The following is a 17,163-nucleotide window of genomic DNA, read 5'->3' as shown; positions in this document are numbered from 1 at the left end:
TGGGAATGTGTCCCTGCAGCCAAGTGCTCTGTGTGAGAACAAGTAGATATTACAGCAGATTGTTTTACACATCCTGCGAGACCAAATCTCCCCGTTTGCCCCAGTGAAAATTCGTGACCTGGACTCCATCTAGGATGGAGCCAGGGCCAGGCTCTTGTACTGCCCAATGTGCATCCCTTGAAGGCCTTTTAATAAATCCTGCTTTATTCCTTTAACACTGCCTAGCTCTGTTCTAGGCAGCCTCTCAAGGCATCACCACCAAACCAAGGGAGCACGGACCAGGTCTGTCTGTGTGGGCCTCCTGGGGACCACCTGGCCACCTTGGCATGTCCAGGGCTGCTTCTCACCTGCCCTGAGGCACTGGGGCTCTGGGATTTCCTTCCTATGGGAGAGAACTCTCCTTCTCCTCCATGGGCCATGGCCAAAACTGGGATTCATTCTCCAAGACTCTGTACATCCAAGGATAGATCCCAAGTGAAAGCTGCCAGGACAGACAGGTCTGGCTGCCCTTGGCCTCTTGGGAGCTGCCTCTCATCTGCTTTTGAAACCCTGGGGCTTGGTGCTTTCCTTCCAATGAAAAGACTTGTCCTTCTTCTCAAGGTGTCCGTGGTCAAAATTGAGATTCCTCCTCCCAAATTCTGTGTATGCAAGGATTCCTCCATGACAAAAGCTGCCAGGAAGAACAGGTCTGGCTGTCTCAGCCTCCCAGGAGCTACCTCTTTCTTCTTCTGCCTTTGAAACACGTTGGCTCTGTGGTTTCCTTCCTATGGAAAAACCTGTACTTCTCTAGGTGTCCATATCTGAAACTGGGATTCCACCTCTAAAATTCCCTACATCCAAGGGTTGCTCCCAGCCAAAATCTGCCAGTACCATCAAGTCTATCTGGCCTTGGCCTCTGGTGGCTGCCCCTGCCACACTGGGGCTCGGTTCTTTCCTTCCCATGGAGATCACTGTGACACTGTGGGCACCTCATGGAACCAAGGGGATCATTGTGGCACCACTGGAGCCCATGGAACCAAGGGGCCATGGTGACACCGCGGGGCTTCATGGACCCAGAGACCATTATGACTCTGTGGGGCCTGATGGAACCATGGAGACCATTCCGACCCTTCAGGGCCTGGTGTCACCAAGGGGGCATTGTGACACCTCAGGGCCTCCTGGAAGCAAGGGACCATTGGGACAGTGTGGTGCCCCATGGAAGCGAGGGAACATGGAACAGGTCTGGCTGGCTTGGCCTGCCAGGGGCCACCTGACAGGTCTGGCTGATGTTGGGATGTCAAGGGCTGCCTCTCATCAGCTCCTGGAGCACTGGGGCTCTCTGCTTTCCTTTGTATGGGAAAGAACCATCTGTCTTTTCAGATGTCCATTGCTGAAACTGACACTCTGCCTAAATAATTTCCTGTATTCAAGGGTATGTCTAAGAACAGAATCTGGCAGCTCTGGCTGGCCTTGTCCTTAGGTGGTCACTTCTCATTTGCCCCTAAAACAGTGGGACTCTGTTCCCTCATTCCTATGGAAAAGAACTGGTCCCCATGTCCAGGAAACATGGCCAAAATAAGAATTGGCCATCAAACCCAGCCGGAGTCAAAGAGCCATCTGTAGACCCAGGGGGAGATTTTGACTCTTCCAGAGCTGCCATCCTCCCTCCAGTGAGAGAAAAGGACACAGGGCAGGCACACAGAGGAGCAGTGTGAAGACACTGAGGTCAGGGAAGAGGAAGTTGAGTCCCAGATGGGAGGGATGAGGAGATGCCTTGATTTTGGGGCTGGAATCCTCTGCTAAAGCTATGGAGAGGATGTCATTGATACATCAGACTCTCTTTTTCCCTATAAGGCATTGAAAAATATGGGGAGATGACTTGTTCAGCAAAGACCTCCATGCTAAAGTAAGCAAATGTTACAGTAGCTGTGATCCCATGAGAAGTCTGAACATTGAAAGAGAGAAGAGTGATGAGACCCTGTGCCCTCAGGGAGAGAAGAAGACCTCTGTTCCCAGAGATGAAGATGATTTCAGAAATTGATGAAGATATCCTTTGCTCTTAAACAGCTCATCTTGAAACTAAAACCCCATTAGCTGGCATGGCCGCTAAACACAGCTGTGGGAAAAGCTGTGAAAACATGGGGGGGACTTCACAATTGAAGATTTTTCCAGGCAGTGGTTATTTGTGGAAATGAAAAGCCATGAGATAACTGTTTTCTTGTGGAGAATTCTCCATAACATTAACAAGAGGTACTTCTCTCCTGATGTGAACTGAAGAAAGATTAGAATATTCTAGAGGTGGTAAACTGACTGAAAATTTCACGTTTTGTCTCTACATTGTCAGGTTGTATGGAGAGAGGATGTGTTCTGAAAATTTTGTTCATATTCTTATTACTCTTTCATTTAGTTACTGCTAATAAACTTTTCTTTACACTCTTTTAAAGTTTTGAGCCCACTTTGCCTTTCTCCTAATCCTATCTCACAGCAGGAAATTAGTAAGTATATTCTAGTGTGTGCACTGGTAATTAGTCAGCACTGAACCCACCACACTAATTGAAGTGTTGACCGAGAAATATCAAATAGGCAAATGAAAACCACCATAGAAATCTTCCTGATGAACTGCCCCAGACAAGAGAGAAATCGAGGCACAGCCATGGTTTGTCAGAACTTGCTTGATCCTAATGACCCCCATGGTGCATTTGGACCCGAGTCCTGGAACCTCAGGGCCTGAGAGGAGATTCCACAAATCCTTCCAGGAGGCAAAAGTCAGAAAAAACCCCCAAAGTTTCTCGAGGTATTAATGGGACCCACTGAGGTCCATCCCCAACAAAGGTTCCTGATGGACTCCTTGGAGGAGAGAATTGCAGGCCAAGATGGCACAAAAACCTCTCAGAGACTACAAATGGCACAAAACCCTCTCAGTTTTGGAAGAAGAATTCAAAGACCCTCACAAAAGTTGAGTATCTCAGAGTATTAATGAACCCCACTGAGTGTAAGTACAAAGCTCTCAAGGGACTCATTAAAGCAGATAATCGGGGCCATGATTCCACAAACTTCTCACATAGTCTGTAGCAAAAGGGAAACACAAAGTAACTTAAAAGAACTGAAGTACCTTGAAGCATTAATAAGCCCTACTGAGTGTTGTTCCTGACAAAGCCTCTCCAGGGACTAATTACAGGAGATAATTGGAGTCCATGATTGCAGAAAGCTCTCAGAGACTCCAAGGCAAAAGCAAAAGCCAAAGTCCTTTCAAAAACCTGCAGTCCCTGGGAGCATGAAGGAGCCCCCAGGGCCATTCCTGACCAAGGCTCCCCAGGGACTCCTTCCAGCAGATCCTTGAGGCCACTGGGATGTGGGCATGGGGGGGATGCTGAGGGCAGGACCAGGGGCTGACAGTGCCCAGCCTGGCTGGGGCTGTGCCAGGAGGCCCCAGGGCCTCAGGACAAGGTGTCTCCTCACAGCCCTTGGTGGCACAGACCCTGCTGTGCCCCAGGGCACCAAGACTTGGCTTCTCTTTGTCCCCACCTGGCATCAGTGCCTCCAGTTCTCTGCTCTGCCTGGGGCCTGGGGACACTTTCTCAGTCGTGTCCCTCAGTGGGACCCATTAAAAGTCCAAGAAACTTTGGAGTTGGATTCTGACTTGGAGTTCTGCAGAGGTTTCTGCATCTCCCTCTCAGGGCCTGATGTTCAGGGCCTGAGCACAAAGCCCCAGAGGGTCATTAAAGTCCTTGTGCTATGTCTGTGCTGCTGAGCTGGGCCGGGCTCCTGGCACACAGGGTGATGCTGGTAACCAAGCAGAGCTTCAAAAGCACATTTCTCTTGCTGAGCAGCTCTTCTCCCAGCCCAGCAGGGCTGGGGCACTGCCTGCAGCCAGCCCGGGCACAGCACAGAGGCACAGAGAGTTTCAATCAGTCAGGGCTGGGAAGGGGCTGAGAAGTGCCTGGGGCAGAATCACTGCCAGCCCTTGGCACAGGAACCTCTGGCTGCAGGACAATGCAGCTGCAGCTCCTGGAGAGATCTCCTAAAGCTGGAACATGCCAATGCCCACAGACCCTGTGAGTGCATTCTCTGCTCATCTCCTGTGCAGAGCAGCCAGGGGTGCCCAGGGCTGTCCTGCAGAGCAGGGTCCTGCAGCCCAGGGCGCTGTGCTGGGCCAGGGACTCTGCTGCCTGCCAGGGACAGCTCTCAGCCGGCCCTGGAGCTGCTCCCAGCGCTGGCCAGGAGCTGTGGGGGGAAGGAGCCACCCTGAGCAGGGCAGGTGCTGCTGCTGAGAGGGGCTGGCTGGGGCAGGGCTACTCCAGCTCCAGACCAGCCTGGGCACAGCTCCGGAGGACACTTCCCAAAGGAGGTAAGACTGGGATTGCTGTAAAAGTCAGGAGCTTTCCTGAGAGTATTTTCTATTTCCTGCTTGGTGCAGGATGGGAATGTTGGCATGGTGACATAAAGATTTTCGCTTTTTATACTTTTTTCATATACTGTAGCTCTGTAAGTTACTATTTTATAATTATAAAACTATAATCCTTATTTAGCTCCATTAAACTCTTAATTAACTTTATCAAACTACTATTATGTACTTATGTAACTGTAATCTTTGCTGACACTAGTATGTTTCCTACTTTTCTCTTACATTTTAGTACAATAAATTGACTGTCTAAATACATTCCTGAAATACTGTATAGTCTTATTATCAGGAAGAGTGTCTACAAGAAGAATATTTTGGTATTTGACCACAATGTGAACAGTCATAACTAAAACTGGGGCAAAGAAGTCCTCGGACTTACCGGGATGTGTTGATCCAGGGGTGTGGAATTGGGGCAACTGAATCTCCTACTGGACGTTGCTGTTAAATATCCTAATTAATTAACCTTAATGAACTTTTGAAATCAGGGGCTGGGTGTTCCTCATCCTCACTGGGACACCTGGAAACTTCCAATAAAGGTATGGTTTTTACTTTACTGTTCTAACACTGTTGCAAGGGTTCTTTTTTTGTCTTTTGATTATAGGCAGCAGGGGGTTGAGAGAAGCAGAACAGGAATTGTAATCCCAGAATCACAGAACATTCTGAGTTGAAAGGGACACACAGGATCATCAAAGGAAAGTTTGAAAATTTACAGAGACTCCAGAACTGTGACTTTGGCTGGTCAGTCTCAAGGCACCTCTCAGGAGGGGATGTCCAGGTCCAGGCTCAGGGAAGCAGAGGGGGCTGAGCAGAGCAGTGCTGGGGGAACAAACCCATCCAGCCCCTCACCTTCCCTCAGCCACGGGGAATCCTTTGCCTCTTTCATCTCTCAGTGGCAAACTCTGAGTGCAGCAGGAATGCTGGGGATTTCTGATCTCAGAGAGTGAGCAATGATGTGTGGGTAGGAAAACAATTCCTAAAATCGACTCCTGCCATGGATTTCCATTAGAAATAAAGTGAAATTCCTTTAGAAGTCTGAATGCAGATGCTACCAAGCTTTTCTGCAGTAGGAGTGATTCCCCTGACAAATCCTGAATATCCAGCCTTGTCCCTCTGCCACATGGCCACAAACCCAGGGCAGCAGGGCAGGGATGGCTCCTCGAGTGCCCCCACATACAGCCCTTGCTGCTCCTGGCACACTCAGCCAGCACAGCTGGAGCTCAGGCAGGGACCTGGGTGAAGGTTTTCCCAGAGCAGGAACAATGATGGCTGAGTCCCAGCAGGACAGGCTGCAGGGAATGGCCCAGGTTTGGCTCCAAGCATCCTCTCCTGACTTGTCCCTGTCCTTTCTCCATGAACAGGTGCCCATGTGCAGCCACAGCAAATGTCCAACAGCAGCTCCATCAGCCACTTCCTCCTGCTGGCACTGGCAGACACGCGGCAGCTGCAGCTCCTGCACTTCTGCCTCTTCCTGGGCATCTCCCTGGCTGCCCTCCTGGGCAACGGCCTCATCATCAGCGCCGTAGCCTGCGGCCACCACCTGCACACGCCCATGTTCTTCTTCCTGCTCAACCTGGCCCTCAGCGACCTGGGCTCCATCTGCACCACTGTCCCCAAAGCCATGCACAATTCCCTCTGGGACACCAGAAACATCTCCTACACAGGATGTGCTGCACAAGTTTTTTTCTTTCTGTTCTTCCTCTCAGCAGAGTTCTATCTCCTGACCATCATGTGCTACGACCGCTACGTGTCCATCTGCAAACCCCTGCACTACGGGACCCTCCTGGGCAGCAGAGCTTGTGCCCACATGGCAGCAGCTGCCTGGGCCAGTGCCTTTCTCTATGCTCTCATGCACACAGCCAATACATTTTCCCTGCCCCTGTGCCATGGCAATGCCCTGGGCCAGTTCTTCTGTGAGGTGCCCCAGATCCTCAAGCTCTCCTGCTCTAAATCCTACCTCAGGGAACTTGGGCTTCTTGCTGTTAGTGTGTGTTTGGTATTTGGTTGTTTTGTGTTCATTGTTTTCTCCTATGTGCAGATCTTTAGGGCTGTGCTGAGGATTCCCTCTGAGCAGGGACGGCACAAAGCCTTTTCCACCTGTCTCCCTCACCTTGCCGTGGTCTCCCTGTTCATCAGCACTGGCACATGTGCCTACCTGAAGCCTCCCTCGATGTCTTCCCCATCCGTGGATCTGGCCCTGTCAGTTCTGTACTCGGTGGTGCCTCCAGCACTGAGCCCCCTCATCTACAGCCTGAGGAATCAGGAGCTCAAGGCTGCAGTGAGGAGACTGATGACTGGATGCTTTCAGGAACATTAAACTGCTGAAAAATTTCTGCAATCACATGTAATAAAAGTCATCTTAGATACTTCTTGTTCGTTCAATTTTGGAGCTACTTTTTCTTTGTTTAACTTTTTGCGAAGTGTCCACAATAAATGTCATTCCTTATGCCATTTCTCATTTTGTTTCCCTCCATGTTCCCTGTGCCCACAGACTGTGTCAATGAGGTGCTGTGTTCTTGGTGGCTTTAAAGGAACTAAAGACTCTCCCAGTACAGTTTTCTGCAGAGATGCCCTTTTGTTGCCTTCTCTGGAGCTGCAGCAGCAATGTCTGTGTGCAGAGCTGGTGCAGATCAGGGCTGGCACAGCAGCTGTGCCCAGGAGCAGCAGCACTTGGTGCTGCCAGTGCTGCTCCCGTGGCCCTGCCCCGCTGCCCTGGTGGCCCTGGTGTTGCTGCAGGGCCTGAGTGCTCTCGGGGCCGGGCACAGTCCTGGGGGTGGCAGTGCCGGGGCTGCAGCAGGGACAGGCCATGGGCACTGCTGGGGCAGTGCTGACGCCTCAGGCCAGGGCCTGGGGGCTCCAGGCTCCTTGCCCAGGCTCTCTCAGGAACACGGCCAGGACAATGCTCAGCACAGAAAACCCCCGTGAGCAGCCCCAGGCTGGCCGTGGGCAGGCTGGGGGCAAACAGCACGGCTTGTGCTCTGCAAGGGCCCTGGGGGAGACGGGAAGGAGCAGCAGAGCAGGGGCTGATCCATCCCCAGTGCGCTGCACAGCCCAGGGCAGCGTCCCAGAGCGTCCTCAGGGAGCTGCCAACAACATCCCCCCTCTGCAGCCCTGGCCTCTCCCTCAGCTCACAGAGGTGCCGCATCCTTGCAGGCACAGACACGGCAGCACTGGCTCAGCAGCCCCTGTTTGCATTGAACACAGCAGGCAGGAGCACCCCCGTGCTGGTGCTGTGGGGACATGGACCTGAGGGAGAACAAATGCCATCAGCCCCTGGGGCCAGGAAGGGCTGGGGGATGCCAGGGAAACCACTCAGCTTTGTCCTGGCCTCTGCAGTCAGCCAGAAAGTTTGTTCCCATCAGCTGGGAGTTTCCTGTCCCACTGCAGACGCTGTTGCTCAGAGCCAGGGCTGCCTGGCAGCTATCCCCAAACTGCCCTGAACATTTCCTTGGCTTCACCTTTGCTTTCTTTACTCTTCCCTGGTCCAGATTCCTTCCTCTTGCACACCCCTGTTCCCTCCCCTGCACACGGCCCATCCTTGTTTGCCCTTTCCTCTCTGGCCCCACTCCCCATTGCAGTTCCTGACTTGGCACCATGGGAACATCCCTTGGGGAGCAGGATCATCCCACAAGTGCTGCAGGAATTGTCTGCAGGCTCCTGCAGTGCCTGGTGCTGCTCCCTTGCCAGAGGCACCCCAGGCCAGGGGGGCACATCTGGGCTGCTGTGTCTGGCTGTGGGACTCCCTGACTCCCTGTTCTGGGCAGTGAGGAGGAGCTGCAGAGGCTCTGCAGGACTGACAGGATGGGCTTTGGGGCTGTGAGGAGAAGCTGAGGGACCTGGGCTGCTGGAGCTTCTGAAGAGGAGGCCCAGGGCTCCTCCTGCAACTTCTCCAAGGGTGGTTTCAGAGAATCACAGAACCAGCAAGGTTGGAAAAGACCTTGGATATCATCAAGTCCAACGTGTGCCCTGACACCACCTTTTCTTCCCTGAGCCTCCTCTTCTCCAATATCAACAACCCCAGCTCCCTCAGCCGCTCCTCACAGGACTTGTGCTCCAGACCCCTCACCAGCCTTGTTGCCCTTCTCTGGACATGCTCCATCCCCTTCATGTCCTTCCTTAATTGGGGACCCAGAACTGGACACAGCACTCGAGGTGCTGCCCAACCAGTTCCCAGCACAGGGGAAGAATCACTGCCCTGCTCCTGCTGGCCACACCATTCCTGATCCAGGCCAGGAGCCATTGGCCTTCTTGGCCACCTGGGCACACTGCTGGCTCATGTCCAGCCTGCTGTCCATCAGTCCCTGCAGGTCCCTGTCTGCCTGGCTGCTGTCCAGCCCCTCTGTCCCAGCCTGTAGCACTGCAGGGGTTGTTGTGGCCAAAGTGCAGGACCCGGCACTTGGACTTATTAAACCTCACCTTGTTGGGTTTGGGCCCTGGATCCAGCCTGTCCAGGGCCCTGTGCAGAGCCCTCCTACCCTCCAGCAGATCAACACTCCCAGACAACCTCGTGTCACCGGGTTCCATGAGTCCCCAGAGTGTCCCAATGGTCTCCATGATTCCGTGAGGCCTCCCAGTGTCACAATGTCCCTTTGGTTCCATGGGACCCCTTGGTGTCACAAAGTCCCTTGGATCCTTGGGCCCTGCAGTGTCACTATGTCACAGTGGTCCCCCAAGGCCCTGCAGTGTCACAGGGGATTCTTGGTTCCATGAGGTCTGGCAGGGCAGCAATGCTCTCCTTGCTTCCACAGTGTCACAATGGCCTCTTGGTCCCAAGGGCCACCACAGTGTCAAGCATATTTCCTGCATTCCGTGAGTTCCTGAGGGGCAGCACTGGCCCCTTGGTTCCCTGAGGTCACAATGGCCCCATCATGACATGAGGTCCTGCTCTGTCACAAAGCTCTGCATGGTTCCACAAGGCCCTGCAGGGTCACAGTGGCCTCTTGGTTCCATGAAGCATCAGAGTGCCCCATTGAATTCCTTGGTGCTGCAGTGTCCTGGACTCCGACACTTCCTAAATTGGGGACCCCAGAATTGGACCCAGCACTCGAGGTGCTGCCCAACCAGTGCCCAGCACAGGTGAAACATGGATGAAAAATAAAAACCCCACAATTCCAATAAAGATTTGTTGGGAATGGTATGTTTATTTGCAGCGCTGGACACATGTAGGGACTCATTGCCCTTCAATGGACATGCGCACCCCTGAGAAGTCCCAAAACTTTTTTATTACCCTTAATTAATTTCCATAGGCATAGAATTTCACAATAGGTTCATGCATATTCATTCTGATGATTTCATGTTACACTTACAGCTAGTTACACTTGTTTTTGTCAGAAAGTACAGAAAGAGCTCCTGGGTCACTCTGCGTGGTCTCTTTAAAGGCCCGAGGAGTCTTTCTTATCTCTTTTTAGTGTGGAAATTTGCATTCTTTCTCTTTAGCTAGGGCAACTTTGCTAGTGCTGCAGTTACCAGACTAAACAGAATATTTCACTCATGTTAGCAAGCTCAAAGGAGCACATTTCACCTAAATCCAAATGGATTTCTACCCTTTTAAATTTTCACTCTGTCTCGCAGGTGAAGAATCACTGCCCTGGTCCTTCTGGCCACAACATTCCTGATCCATAGGAGTGCCAGGGGTTGGATGAGGGAAATGGTGGGGGGTGGGTAGGGACAAAGTGTTATTGATTGTCAGCCATGAAGGATCATGATTTTCATATGTATTCAGATTGCATAACAAGGTGCTGGGGGTCAATATTAATTGGATATTGCTGATATCAAAATATAAGTAGGAAAAGTTAAAAGGACAAAACAATTCTCTCTGCATTGTTTTCAATATAGTCTATCCACTTTGAAGACACTTCTGAAATCTGGTCCTGTGCTGACTGGGCCAAGGGCTACAGCATGAGCCATCTCCTGCTTGATCTGGGTGAAAGCTTGTTGCTGCTCAGGGCCCCAGTGGAAACTGGTTTTTTTGTGGGCGACCAGGTAGGGAGGGCCCAAAATCTGGCCATACTTGAGAATGTGCATTCTCCAAAAACCTATGGCACCTAGGAAAGCTTGTGTTTCCTTCTTGGTGCTGGGAAGAGACATCATGGTGATCTTATTGATGACCTCAGTTGGAATCTGACTCTGTCCATCTTGCCACTTTACCCAAGGAACTGGATCTCTCAGGCAGGTCCCTTGACTTTGCTCTTCTTGATGGCGAAGCTGGCTTCCAGCAGAATTTGGACGATCCTCTCTTCTTTCTCAAACACTTCCATTGCCGTGTTCCCCCACACAATGATGCCGTTGATGTATTGCAGGTGTTCTGGAGCCTCACCCTTTTCTAGTGCAGCCTGGATCAGTCCATGGCAGATGGTGGGGCTGTGCTTCCACCCCTGGGGCAGTCAGTTCCAGGAGTACTACACGCCCATCCAGGTGAAAGCAAACTGAGGCCTGCATTCTGCTGCCAGAGGAATGGAGAAAAACGTGTTAGCAATGTCAGCAGGGGCGTACCACTTTGCTGCCTTGCACTCCAACTTGTGCTGGAGTTCCAGCATGTCCAGCACAGCAGCGCTCAGCAGTGGAGTCACTTCATTCAAGCCACGATAGTCCACAGTCAATCTCCATTCTCCATCAGACATGTGCACAGGCCAGATGGGGCTGTGGAAGGGTGAGTGGGCCTTACTGACCACCCCTTGGCTCTCCAGCTCATGGATCATTCTGTGGATGGGGATCACGGCATCCCGATTCGTTCAATACTGCCAGCCGTGCAGTGTTGAGGTGGCAATTGGCACTCGTTGCTCTTCCACACTCAGGAGTCCTACTGCAGATGGGTTCTCTGACAGTCCAGGCAAGGTGTTCAATTGCTTAATGTCCTCTGCCTCTACAGCAGCTATGCCAAAAGCCCACCTGAGTCCCTTTGGGTCTCTGTAACATCCGTTCTGGAGGAAGTCTATGCCCAGAACACACGGGGCCTCTGGGCCGGTCACAATGGATGTTTCTGCTGCTCATTCCCAGCCAGGCTCACCTCGGCTCCCAACAGGGTCAATTGCTGCAATCCCCCCGTCACCCCGGCAATGGAAACAGGTTCTGCCCACACATGTCCCGATGGCATTGGGGTACAGTGTGCACCAGTATCAGCTAAGGCTTCATATTTCTGTGGCACTGATGTGCCAGGCCATCGGATCCACACTGACAAAAAGATCCAGTTTTCCCGTGCCTCTCCCTGGCTTGAGGCAGGGCCCCTCTAGCCCTGGTTGTTATTTCTTTCCTAGGTATACATGGTAGAGGTACTTTAAAGGGATCTGACAAATCACACCCAGCAGCTCGGTCATGGGAGTTTGAGGCTGCCTTCACTTCACTGGAATTCCCTCGGTCAGTGCTTCCCTCCTTGAGCTGACACACCCACGCTGCCAGGACAGAAATGGGTTTCCCATCCCACCTTCCCATGTCTTCCCCATGGTCACGCAGAAAGAACCCCAGGCCAGCCCGTGGGGCGTACCCTCTCTCTCTGGCTGGGGAACGTTGGGCTCTGACTCTGGGGCCTGTGACTCGCACTGGGGCAATGTGGGAACTGTTCCTCCTCACCTCCACCCTCATCTCCCTCATCTCCTCTTTGAGTTCCTTGCCCACAGCAGAGCCATGAGCCTGCACTGGGCCATGGATCATACTCTCACAATTTCTCAGCTGTTGGCAGCAGAGCCCACTGTCTCTCGGCTGTTATCGGCATTAATCGTGGCAATGAAGGTGGTGTACTGAGATGGCCCCAGCCTTGCCAGACTCCACAGCATTTGCCCTGTGCCCCTGACCTTGTCGAGGTCATTATCATGCTGTCCATCCCTCCCAAAGAGTACCTCCAATGCTGCCACTTCCCTCAGCTGTTGGATCCCTTCCTCAAGGGTTTTCCAGCACGTTCTATGCTGGTGCTCCTGCATTCTCTCCCTGTGGACAAACCTCTCTCTGACACTCATTAAAATCCGCTCCCAGAGGGAAAGGGACCCTGGCTCCCTTACAAAAATCTGATTCATACCTGAGCTTTGGGTTAAGGGTCCCAAATTCCTTGCCTCACCACCATCCAGCTGGACACCTGTATCCATGAGGTCTCAGACTTGAAGCAGTCAGGTTGTATAAGCCTCACGTCTCCATCGTACAATGTCCTTGTGCAGGTTACAGAGACTTTTGTACATCAGGGACTCAGTGATGATCACAACCTCTGGCTCCCCTGTGGGTTGTGAGGGCCTTCCCTTATCTGGGTGCTCTGATTCCATCTTAGACCTCCTTGTTTCTACAGGGGCGACTGCTGCTGGCTGTGGCTGCCTTTGTGGCTCAGCTGGAACCTGGACAGTTGTAACATTTGTGGGTTCCACTGCTGCCCCATCAGACTTTCCTTTTTCGAGGCAGGGGGAGGGCTTCTCACCAGCTGGGGAATGCACTCCTTCAGCATCTCCTGCATCTCCCTCAGCAGACCCCCACCCAGTCTGGGTGGTTCATATCTGGGGTGGCTGTGGGGCAGGGTCAGGCTCTCTGGGGCCGTGTCAGGTTCTGGGCTGGGTGTCAGGGTGGTTATCCAGGTTAATCTTCCCTCGTCTCTCAGTGCCAAATAGAGCAGGGCTAACAGCAACACAGCCCCTGTATGATATCATTGGTATTTGGAGTGGATCTGAGCCCTTCACAAACTGGTGGGGCAGCCCCAAAGAGATGGTTAAAGGCTTGGGAGAAAATTTCCCCCGGTGTCATTTCCTCACAGTAGGTGCCATTATTAAAGTAACCCCAAAAGCACACAGTCAGTGTGTGACAGCTGTGAATCCATGTGCCTGCTTCCCAGAGGAAGTTAAAGATCCATGAATTCTTCCCCTTATTCACCCATAAAACAAACCGGAGAACAGCCACAGCAGCCTTGGCTGTAGGAGCCGTGTTTAGATCAGGGCCTGCAAATGGAGAAATGAAGCCACGGTTCCGTGTCACCCAAACCAGGGCAGGCTGGAGCACAGGGTGCCGCTGAACAAGTCTCCTGTAGCAGCACACAAAAATCAAAACTTGGATTACTCAAGAACTGTTATTCCCTTTTTTGTTCCTGTGCCCTCGAGCCACAGGTTGGGTGCCAAAATCTGTCTTGGTTCGCAAAGACAGGAGTCTGCTAAGGAATGCAGGAGCCTCCCCTGAAATGGAAAAGAAAAAAATGTAGACCCCCTCCCTCTGAATTGCTATAAATTTTAAGTTAAGGGGGGCTCTCAGGCAAAAATATGGGAGCAGGAATAACAGTTATTTATTAGGGAAGAAAATAAAAAGATAAAATAAACAATGCAGTGAACCAACCTCTATCAGATGGCAATTGAATACATCTTGCCTTTAAATCCAGGACAACAACTTATTCAGCATGAATCACATCCATTTACCACATCCCCTTACCCCCAGATATTGCCCACCTGGGACTGACATCCCAAAACATTTTTAAAAAAATATGCATTTTTCTTTATAATTAAAATTTAGATAAATTTTAATTAAATGAATTAAATTAATTAATTTTAGCTTAATGACAATTAAATTTTTTTTTTATGCATAAAAATAGTATTCAATATTTTATTATTTCATTTTAATGCTTGTATAAAAAAAATCTCAATATGTTTTTTGCAACCAAAAACTTATTGGTCATTGGTTCTAAGTAAGACAATTCCCTTCATTAATTCATTGACCCCTATTGGCTATTGATTTTGCCCTCTTTATTCTATTTTTTGTTTATTTGTATTATTTTTGTCATAATTTCTTACCATTTTCACAGGCAGGGTAAAAGCGGCCACTTTGGGGCCCACGGAGACATTTCTGGGCACATTTGGGGCAGTTTTGTGTCTGGGGAGGGAATTCAGAGAGAACTTGAGGGTCTGGGGGCCCCTGGGGGAGCCGGGCGGGCGCTTGGAGGGGCACTCAGGGATCCTGAGGGGCAGTTCGGGGGTCCGGGGGAGCACTCGGGGGTCCGGGGCCCTGGAGGTCAGCGAGGGGAATTTGGGGCCCTTCGGGGTCCGGGGAGCACTCGGGGGAGCTTGGGGAGATTTAACCGGGTTCCTCAGGGCGCAGGGCGCGGCAGGAATTTTAGGCGCGGAACTGTGTTCTGAGGGGCTCTGGGGCCGCGGGGGATGAGAGGAGAGGAATTCCCAGAAGTGACTGTACCGGGCATCTGTGGGGCTGGGAGCACTCAGGGGATCCGAGGACGCTTTTGGGGGGTCCCGAATGGGCGCTGAGGGCACTTGGGGATCCCGGAAGGTCTGGGGGACACTTACGGGACAGATGAGGGGTGGATACCGGGGGGGGGGGGGGGTGGTGGTCTCTGGAGCGCGGGGCATGACGGGCGTTGTAGTCCCGGCTTTAATGGGGCTCTATTGTGCTGCGGGGCATGATGGGAGTTGTAGGCAAAAGAAAAGATGGCGCTGACTCCAGGCACCGCCCCCAAAGCCATGATCCCATGCGCTGATTAGCTAGGGGCTTTGATGGGCGGGAGCCTCAGCTAATGGGAGGCGGCGGGGGCGGGAGCAGCTCATTCAACCCCTCCAGTCCCTCCCAGCACAGCCCAGTCCCTCCCGATACACCTGAGTTCATTCCCAGGCCCTCCCAGTTCCTCCCAATGTCATCCACAATATGCCCCAGTGTTGCCCAGTCTTCCCCACAATGTCCCTAGTTTATCCCAGTATCCCCCAGTTTCACTCCCAGTATGTCCCAGTGTGTCCCAGTGTACCCCCACAGTCCATCCCAGCCCACCCAGATTCCCCCTCAGCATTCCTCATGTTCCCAGGCTGTCCCAGTGCCCCACAGGATCACTCCCAGTATGTCCCAGTGTGTCCCACAGCATTCCCAGTGTTCCCCAGTATGTCCCAGTCCTCCCCAGTATTTCCAAGGACAGTTTAATTTCTCAGGGCTGCCGTGGCAGCCAAACCCAGCAGTGGGGTCAGTGCAGTGCCCATGGCCACAGCCCCTTGCAGTGCCCAGTGCAGCTGGGGCTGATGATCCACCCTCACAGCTGGCCCAGGCTGGTCTGGAGTGGTTTTGGTGGCACCTTGGGCTGGCACACACCTGAGGAGGGTGTCTGTTTTCATGGGAAACTCAGGGGTTTTAGATTGCTTCAAACATAGAAAAAAGGAAAGCCCCTCTTAGGCTGGGTGCAGCCAGCTCTGCAGGCACAGCAGGTCCCAGGTGAGTGAGGACAGACAGGATGGGCTGGGGCAATGTGGAGCAAGGTTGTCCACGCTGGGCCAGAGCTCAGGGCACAGCTTCTTTGAGCAGGCCAGAGCTCCTGAGGGGAGACCCTGGATCAATATCAACCACAGTATGCTGCAATCGCCTCTGATCTAAAGAGAAATGTCATAAAATACACCCTTTAAAACAGGAATGTGTATTTCTTACAAGCTCTTTGAAATCTTTCTCCACAACTGGAATAGGAAAAATTTAATGACCCTCTCAGGGCTTTGGTGTTGTTTACATCAGACTCAGTCCCTGAGTGTGTCTTCAAAAAACTTCTCAAGAACTCAAAGCTAAATTTAAACTCCAAAGTTTCTTGAAGTTTTAATGGGTTCTACTGAGGGACAGGACTGAGAAAGTGTCCCCAGGTTTCAGTTAGAGCAGAACACTGGAGGCACTGATGACAGCTGGGCACAAGCAAGGGAAAGGTGTCTCTGGTGCTGAGCAAACCTGGATGTGTTTCAGGAATGCAAAGGGCCCAGGCCTGAGCCCCAGCCCCTGGCAAGGCAGATCCTGTCCCTCCCTCATTGCTCAGGGCTCTTCCCGGGATGGGCACTGGCATGTGGGGATGTGCAGTGCCAAGGGCAGGACCATGGGGCGGCCCCTGCCAGGCTGCTGAGCAGGGACAAGGAGGCACTGAGGCCCCAGGGCTGCAAGGGTCACTTGTCCCCTGGTGGCCTCAGGCCCAGGGCCAGCAGCCATGGCCAAAGGGCTGCACAGGTTGGCTCTGTCAGGACCTTGCAGCTGCTGCACATCCCTGAGCCCTCTGCAGCCCAGGCTGTCCCACGGTGTCCCTGCCCTGCGCCTCTGTCCCTGCAGGCTGTCGTCACCCCCGGCTGCCCCACCTCGCTGGCCCTTCCTTTGCTGGCAGCTCTGCCTCCTGCTGCCCCTGCCTGGCCACACAAAGCCTTGGCCTTGATACCAAAAGGGTTAATTCCATTTTTACCCTGCCTGGGAACTTTTAACACAGGAACAAGGCGTGCAGGAGCTGCTTTTCCAGCAGGGACAGTTGGAAGTGTAGAAGACATCTGGCTCAAGGGTGCAGTGATAGAAAAAGCAAGGACTGAAACTGGGAACTTGGGGTGGGTTTTATGGCAATGGGTAAATTGTAATACACATTTAGTGACTGTGTAGAAGCAACACACTGGTAGAGTTACATGTGCACATATGGTTAGGAGTTATCCCTCACTAGACCCGAGGCCTGAATAAATGATCCCCTCTTAAATAGCAAATTAGTGTTAAGGAGTCTTGTTCTGCTATTTCAGAGATTTGGTGGCCATGGGGCCTCACAGAACCCAGGAGTCAGCTGTGACTCTGTGCAAACTCATGGAACGAAGGGTCCATGGTGACACAGCGGAACCCCATGGAACCAAAATCCATTTTGGCACACTGGGGCCACATTGAACCAATGGCCCATTGTGACACCACGGATCCAAGGAGACCATTGTGACCCTGAGAAACCTCTTGGAACCAAGGGGCCATTCTGACACAGCAAGGCCTCGTGGAACCACAGGTCCATGGTGACACTGCAAGGTCACACGGAAGCAAGGTGGCCCTGGAACCAAGGTTCTACCATGGAA

At 52.3% G+C, this 17,163-nt stretch overlaps 2 protein-coding genes across 2 annotated transcripts in view; both read left to right on the top strand.

Moving 5' to 3' along the window:
• The window catches only part of LOC144248828 (uncharacterized), a 472,843-nt gene that overhangs the window by 232,811 nt on the left and 222,869 nt on the right, over positions 1 to 17,163 (top strand). The window lies entirely within an intron of this gene.
• On the top strand, positions 5,692 to 6,695 carry LOC144248849 (olfactory receptor 14A16-like). Its single transcript, XM_077790829.1, has one exon. The coding sequence runs from the start codon at positions 5,763 to 5,765 to the stop codon at positions 6,693 to 6,695; it is 933 nt and encodes a 310-aa protein (XP_077646955.1). The 5' UTR covers positions 5,692 to 5,762.

Source organism: Lonchura striata, unplaced genomic scaffold (genome assembly GCF_046129695.1).
Source record: "Lonchura striata isolate bLonStr1 unplaced genomic scaffold, bLonStr1.mat Scaffold_92, whole genome shotgun sequence".
Lineage (NCBI taxonomy): Eukaryota > Metazoa > Chordata > Aves > Passeriformes > Estrildidae > Lonchura > Lonchura striata.
The sequence above is the reverse complement of the archived record's forward strand: the minus strand, read 5'-3'. Positions and strand labels throughout refer to the sequence as shown.